General features: G+C 33.5%; 1 protein-coding gene across 3 annotated transcripts in view; it reads right to left on the bottom strand.

Moving 5' to 3' along the window:
- Positions 1–544: 544 nt before the first annotated feature.
- The window catches only part of USP25 (ubiquitin specific peptidase 25), a 98,352-nt gene continuing 90,939 nt past the window's right edge, over positions 545–7,957 (bottom strand). For all 3 annotated transcript variants that reach the window (XM_070597794.1, XM_070597795.1, XM_070597797.1), the window contains 3 exons: positions 6,384–6,507; positions 2,280–2,475; positions 545–1,959 (listed from right to left, as the gene is read on the bottom strand). In XM_070597794.1, coding sequence (XP_070453895.1) covers positions 1,787–1,959; positions 2,280–2,475; positions 6,384–6,507 — 493 coding nt within the window. In that variant the 3' untranslated portion in view covers positions 545–1,786. The remainder of the gene's footprint in view (positions 1,960–2,279; positions 2,476–6,383; positions 6,508–7,957) is intronic.

The following is a 7,957-nucleotide window of genomic DNA, read 5'->3' as shown; positions in this document are numbered from 1 at the left end:
GGACTTCAGACTCATTACTAGCAATGAATACAAAGTAAATATAATAAGAATACGTACCTTCAGCACAAGAGCCACATATGTTCCCTGGATGTGCCTTGTGAAAGGAGAAATTTCCATGTGGTGTTTGAGCACTTGTGTCTCAGTGGTCAATTATACACACAAACACAAACAACTTTGCCGTTACAGTAGAATATCATAAATACTGAAGACATTTAACAAACGTTTTGATGATACACGTGAATAAAGTTTTAAAATTTTTGACAGAAGTTGAAAACCAATGCAAAATACTAATTCTACTCAGGGGAGAATTTAAAATATAAACCAGAACACATTTTGACAGCTATATTATGCAAAAATCTAACTTTACAAAAGAAATAGTATCAATTCCTTGTCAATAATACCTCCGCAGTACACTGATACCTTTATAAGGAGCATTATATAATAGCTTAATATTTTCTTCTTCCTCATCCATCCAGGATCTTTTGTGAGAGGCACTTATAAAGAGCACTAGTTTTGGCGACGCTATAACAAAACATACGCATAATATAATGATATATTTTACTATGCTAACAAAGTATCATTTATAAAGAAACTTTTATAAATTCAAAAATAGGCTGTTGGTAACATGATTAGCTTTAAAGCACTGATTTTCATTCACAATATTACTTCATTAATCTTAAACAGCAGTTCCATCTACAAAATATTCTACAGCTTTTCCCTTTATGAAAAGCAGGTAAGGTACTCTTGGAACCTCTAGTTCAACAATATCAACTTCATTTCACAGCATTGATTAGTAGAGAACATTTTCAATTAAAGTGGTATACAACTTACAAAAATAGAATGATTATATAATGCAAAACATTGCCCTCCATTATAAAGAATATGTGTGTGTGTACACGTGTGTGTATGTTTGTGTATATATACATATATATGTTTCTTATAAGTTTCACTATTAAATAGCCCTTATTCAAGTACTTTTTTCTAGTATCTCTTAAAATAATCACCTTGCTATATTATCTGTAAATACATAAAAAAATAAAAGATTAATCTAAGAAAAGGTTAAAAGTTTCAGTGTGGTTGACTTAAATATCAGCCGCTCACTTCAGTGAAAACCTGATTTGAACACAAAACAGGTTTAGGTGCCATACTAAGTTTAACAACTTAGTCAAAAATATAGATATATTTAAGTGTCGAATACTTAGTAAATTTCCAATGTGCTAACATTAAAGCAAAATGAAAAGTCTGTATTAATCTATTCATCACCCAATCTTAAACAATCCCCAGACAAAATTCATTTATAACTAAAATAATATACTAGCATACAATATACCTGCTTACAAACACGTAGGTAGCCATAAATAAAACTTTATTCTTTCATTTCATTTACAAGCTACCAAATTATGTATCGTACACAGTGCTGAACACTTAAATGGCTGTAGTCGTGGAAGGATCCAGACTGAATGGAAAGCTGTAGATAAAGAAAAGATAAAAGCAAGGTAATACTGTAACAGAAAGGTGGCAAAAGCATGGTTTTGCCATAATAAGATCAATCAGATTTGTAATTATACATCAGTTCTGGGTAAAACAAAGTCTGAGCGCCATGCGATTCTCAGCTTTATTGTTTGCAGTCTGGCTAAAGTCTGTATAGTCATTTTGTCTTCTGCAGTTATTAAAATAAAAAAAGTTAAAAACTATAGCAGCAACAAGCAAACCCTGTGACAGGAAGGCAAGGGTTAAGAACTAAAAAATGTTTATACAGTGTGTTTAGGGGAAGTGTGTGTGCAGTTTATCTTCCATCAGCAGGAGTTCGACTGAGGGACAACATGATTCGGGCAAATCGCTCACAGAGTTCATGCGTGGAATAGGAAGGTAACTTCGGAGGCTCATGGAAACCTTTAATCTCCGTAGAACAATCAAGCAGTTTGGGCAGAAAATCTGTCAGCTTCTCTTGGAGGTTTGCTGCAAATACAAACAATCAGATGTAACTGAGATGGAGAGAGAGGGAGCATAATCACCATCTTCAAAATGATTTATTAACTTGGAGTGGTCAGTTGATGTTTCATTTCAAAATATGTAAAGTAATTACCATTTAGGGGGAAGAGGAAAATATAAATGGCAACGGCAGCGTGCACAACTTCGTTTGTAAATAAGAAAAACAAGTAATGATGTGAATGTAAAAATATTACAGAATATAAAAATGATTAGAATTAATAACACCTAATTTTAAACTACTTTTAATCCCAACAACTCAGGCGTCTACTATCATTGTTTAAACTTACATTCCATTTCCTGTCCAAGATAGGAACACCATCGATTTCGCATATCTTCCACAGCGAGTATATCTTTCTCTTCCATTTCATCCACCAATAACAAGGGCAACACTGGGACAATAAGCTCATTCATGATAATCAGACCATTATTCACCTCTCGATCCTCTCCAGATTCAAACAGTTCTGCAGCTTGCTCATTTAATTTCTCGATGCAATGAGAAAAAGAACAAGTTTGTTTTCTTTTTTAATTAAATAAGAACACTTGTAAGTGTTGATACTGAAGACAACATAATATGTATGTTCACAAACAGTACCAGAACAAATGACAATCAGGAAAAGCAATCTCAGCTATTCTAGCACAGAAAGTTTCTTAGAAAAAGCTATGCACAAAGCAAGAGAAACAAAAGCAATGAAAGTGGGGAAATGTTGTCATGTTTGTAAAGTTCATGTTCAGCTTATATTACTTTGATCATCCCTAAAGGAGTCACTTTTTATTTATTCTCGAGGGGTGAACCTCCCCTAGTTCTAAAATTTGATAAACACTCAAAGTGATTTTAAAAGTAAAGAAATTCATACTCCATAGTAATTTTGAAAAACTCTTCATCAGCATCTCCCTAAATGTCAACTGAATAAGTACTGTTGTATTTCTTGATACAAAAATATAAAAGTAATCAATTAATTCATTTATTTCTTCAAAAAATTCTGAGTACATGCCATGGGCCAGCAACTATTCTAGAGGCACGGGTACCCAGGTAATTAATACAAAAAATTCTCATGGAGCTTACAATTTGGTACAGGGATCGGCAAACTTTTTCTGTAAAGGACAAGATAGGAAATATTTTAGGCTTTGAGGGCCATTATAGTTTCCATTGCAACTACTTAACTCTGTCATTGTTGCACAAAGGCAGCCATATATAACATGTAAACGAATGGGGATGGTTATGTTGTAATAAAACTTTATTTACAAAAACAAGTGATAGGCAGAGCAGCAGAAGCCAAGTGTACTGACCCCTGATCTAGTAGAAGAGAGAAATCCACGAGATAAGAAATATAGATAAAAGAGATAGATAACGAACACAGGTATAATAAGGGCTATATTATTTAAGAGTTTATGTCTGAAATCTTACATTTATAGCATGATAAATATGAATTTTTATTTTTTAAAACTAAATCAGTTTTAAGCTGTATTTCAAATACAAAAATTATATTCTTTCTTATATTTATATTGAATCATTCTTGTGCAATTTATCTTGACTTTGTAGAGAGGCTTATGCTCAAAGTCCAACTAGTCACTAAGAAATTATCTAATTTTGGGCAAATAATCTCTTAGCTTCAATTTTTTTATATGAAAAATGGGATACCATTACCTTCCTTACACAGTAGTTAGAGGATTAAGCCATATTTCAGTATCTAGTATAATTCTCACAATACGCATTCGAAGACATATTAACTGCTATTCTTATTAAGAAATTTAATGTTAAGTTCACTGAATCAAAACCTGTCCTGAAATCAACTTAAATATAGTACATCCAAAGCCAACCTTAGTCATCCTCTTTTTAGAGTCCCTAAAGCCAAACACAAAACTAGAATGTCAGGCAGATTTGATGACTCTGTTTCCTTCTTTCCGCTCATCCAACAGCTACCAAGTCCCTCGACTTCATTTCCCTCAGCATCCTCTATATCTTCTTCTTCATACTCATTGTACCTCTGCCTCAGTGGAGGCTCTCATCCTCGTTCCCTTGTCTGTCTCCTCTAGGGTGCTCAACTTCAGTCTCTACTCCTTTCCAGTCCATCTTCTAGTATACTAATGCTAGAATTATTTTCTGAAAACTTGATCATGTCAAATCTAATCAAATTTACAATGGTGCAAACTCATGAGAATGGCACATAAGCTTCTTCAGAGTCTGACATCAACAAGTATTGTCAGCTTCATCACTTCCACCTACCCTTGCTCCTCATAACATAGTCACATGCATTTATCTTCATTTCCTGTCACATACTTTCCTTGCCTTTTCATATGGTGTCCCTTTGACTGGAATGTTCTTCTCTCTTCTCTATAAGGCATAAAATTCCTATTTATCCATCAAGATCCAGATCAGTGTTCATCTTATCTCTTAAGGTTCTCCCCAACAATTCCAGGAATATTATTTTGCATATTTCTCATAATGACACTTATTATGAATATAAAAGTTATTTGTGTACATCTCCCACCATATTGAGTTCTCTGAGTATATGAAATGGGTCTTACATATCTTTGTATCCCTTAGAATCTGACACTCAGTAAATACTGAATATGAAAAAAACTGAAAGGAACACTACAATAATCCTCAAGAGGTTTCATTTAAATCCTTGTGTAAAACAACAAACTACGTGTCGCTGGTTTAGTATAAAAAAATAGTAAGAGAAACTGCCTACTATTTTTTAAAATTTTAAAGTAACCATCAAGCTTTCGTTGCATTTATGTTTAAAACAGCTTTACCAAAATATTTCCATATCCCAAGCCTTCAATGCTTTTAGGTTAAAAATTGCTTTAATTCATTCAATGTAAGATTTTATATGTTTATATAAAACTTCACATTTTTTTAAGCTGAAATATATATAATTCAGGTCTTCCTTCTCGGTAGTTGATTAAAAACCTTTTGAAATTGGCCAAATTAAGAATGCCACCCTCGATGGAAACAAACCACCAACAATTAAAGTTTTAAAATACACTCTTGGAAACTAATAAAAAAATTCTTAACTGAATTGGAGTCGAGAAGGCCCCTAGGGGGAGCTCTCACACCCTTTCATATATTGTCAATTACACCAACCAGGTAGAGAGGGAGGCTGGGGTCTTGGCAGGAAGTAAAACTACTTTACTACTGAAAGAATATTTCTCTCCCCACTAGCAAGAGCCCAGCCAATGAGAAATGCCACAGCTCAGCCAATGAGAAGCTGTCGCTGCTCTGAACTGTTACTTTCCCCGAACAGACTTTCGTTTAGAACAGCCCCTCCCTATCCTCCCTTTCTCTCTATAAAGACAGCTCCCCTGCTTTGTTTGTTGAATTTGCCTATGGTTTGCCATAGCACGCAAATCCCAAATTGTAATTCTTTTGGCTATTCCCAAATAAACTAATTTTGAGATAAAATAACTGGCAAATTTGCTTTTGAAGTTGACACACTCAAATGCAGTAAAATCAGATGAGAAAAAAATAAGCTCACAACCACCTAATATTCCCATTTAAAAATTTTAAAGACGTATTATAGACTACAGTTAGCACATACTATATAGTCTTATTGAAAGAAAACATTTCACCAGCATACCCACTTAAAGTACACTTAAACCAGGTAACTTATATAGTTTCAAAAATCATACACTCTTAAATATATGTCTCTATTTTTTTAATGAAAAAAAATCGCAACTTAGGAGTTCACAATGTAGAATAGAGTGATTTTAACAGTTACCTAAGAATGAGATCTAATCAGAAAAAAGTAGTATAAAGACCGAAGCTGTGATTTTTATACATAAAAGTTAGCTGACTCAAGGAACACTAACAAAATACTCCAGACATCTAGAGAGTAAACTGGTGCAAAAAAAAACTGCTAAGTAGATTTGTTAAAGTTTATAACAATAGTACTATTTCAGCACATAGACAGTGAAAATATTTGAGGAAAAAAAATACCAATGATTAGGTGAAAAAAAGGATACTGTATTTCAATGAATCCTTTGACATTATGTACACCAAATACACTGCTGTTTATAAAAACTCAGAAAAATCTATCATTTTTCTGGAATAATAATGATAATTCTCCATGCTTTGTGCAGCTTCTCCTCTCCTATCAAAAAAGGGAATGGTAGAACGAAGAAGAAATCTAAATATAAAAATATAATCATTCTGATCCCATCTCAAGAACATTTCTGGTTTATCATCTGCAATACTAGGATCCATAAAGAAGGGGATAAAGAATTGAGTGTATTCTCCCATCTTAAGGGAACAGATCCAAATTAGAGACATCATCATGACACTTACCCCACCAGAATTTAGAGTCAATCACTTATATATGAGTCTGGAAAATTTGCCCAATTTAAGACAAAATGACAAAGCAAGCACATACTGTGTACATTAAACTTACTAGTAAACATTCTCTTCTATAATGTGATAATAATTCTTCATCATGTCCTCTGTATTGGCCTTTGGACAAGAGTTCTTTGTTATTCTGATAAGCATAGATAAGGAACAGCAAGGAATCTATATACCTTAAAAATTGAGAAATACGAAGCGTTAGTATTTCATCTTCGTAAGAAAAAAGTCAACTACAATTATAAAACATTTTAAGTATAGGTTTAAATTTTGATTATCCAGAACAACATTACAATAAAAAATACCGTCTGATGCGCTATATGCCTGAGAGTATTCTTTAGCAACAGCTGCATCTGAGACCAGTCTTAAAAGAAAAAAACAAACAAACAAAAAAATGGAGCCAGGAATTAAGAAAAGACAGGGAGAAAAAGGCCCTAATTGATGAATTCAAATAGTTCCTTCTCTTTTCTTTGATATTTATTTTCCTGATGTCTTCCTTCTAGACTCAAAATTAAGACTGATGTGAAGGTCAATAATCTACTTTTTTAACAATATAACGTCATTTTTGTTTGAAGAAAAGATTAGGTTAGCTTGCTTCTTTATCACAAACACCATTTGGGTAATTTGGTGACCATTTAGTCAGGTTTTTTCTATGTGCAGGCTCAGTTCTAGTCACCGAGAACAATGTAACAGACAAAGGGGAGAATACCCAGAGGAGACAGGAGGAGAAGGGGAAAGAATGCTCTTCAACCTGGGAAATCCGGTGAGACACAAACACACAGAAGAAAACACTAACACAGAAGGCTCACAGGGGTAGGCCTTTGTTTTATATGGAATATAAGTAATATTAACAAGCTATATTAATATAAGTCCAGACGTTATGAAGTTCAAACTAGGCTTTAAAGCGGGAGGAGGGGAAAAATGTCTGAGTGTTATATTTGCCTTTAGAATACTTATCCTTCTCCTAACATGCTGTCATAAAAAATATATACAGCTACATATTTGTATAACAAATATAAAAGATATTTTAAGATATCTCCTTTGTGTCAGTTTTTCCAATTATATCTTCTCATAGATTAATTCAGAAAAATGTAACTTCCTAAAGGTAAACTGTTGTAAAGAAACAGTATTTTAAAACTCTAGGTTACCCTGCCAATCAGTGTTACTGTTTGTTATTTAATTTCATGTCCTCAGATATAAATCACTTTTCTACTCCAAATGTTAACTACAGAATTATAGGAACTTAATGTACACATTTGTGACAAATCAAACTACACACCTGAAACTATTTCATGAAAAATAAATTGTCAACATTTTAAAAAATGGCTTCTGCCAGGAATTTGTTTTTGAGAAAACTTAAGAGCATGAAATTTTATTTTGAAATAATAATGCATAATCTCAGCTAAGGATTGTTTTATTTATGAAGGAAAAAAAATGTAGGGTGTGAAAATAATGTTACATGTTGTTTTCTGCTACTCAGTCAGGCAGTCTGCTGGCACGTCTACACCTTCTCTTACAGCGATTGAGGTTCCTGTTAGAAGAGCTTTCCCGAATGCCCTTTGTGCCTGCCCTTCTGGCCCTGAGTCGCCTCTCTGAAAACAGCTCTGAAACCAGGACTTCGTCCCA

The sequence above is a fragment of the Equus przewalskii genome, chromosome 27 (assembly GCF_037783145.1).
Source record: "Equus przewalskii isolate Varuska chromosome 27, EquPr2, whole genome shotgun sequence".
NCBI lineage: Eukaryota > Metazoa > Chordata > Mammalia > Perissodactyla > Equidae > Equus > Equus przewalskii.
Note: the sequence above shows the minus strand (reverse complement) of the source record. Positions and strands in the feature narration are given on the sequence as shown.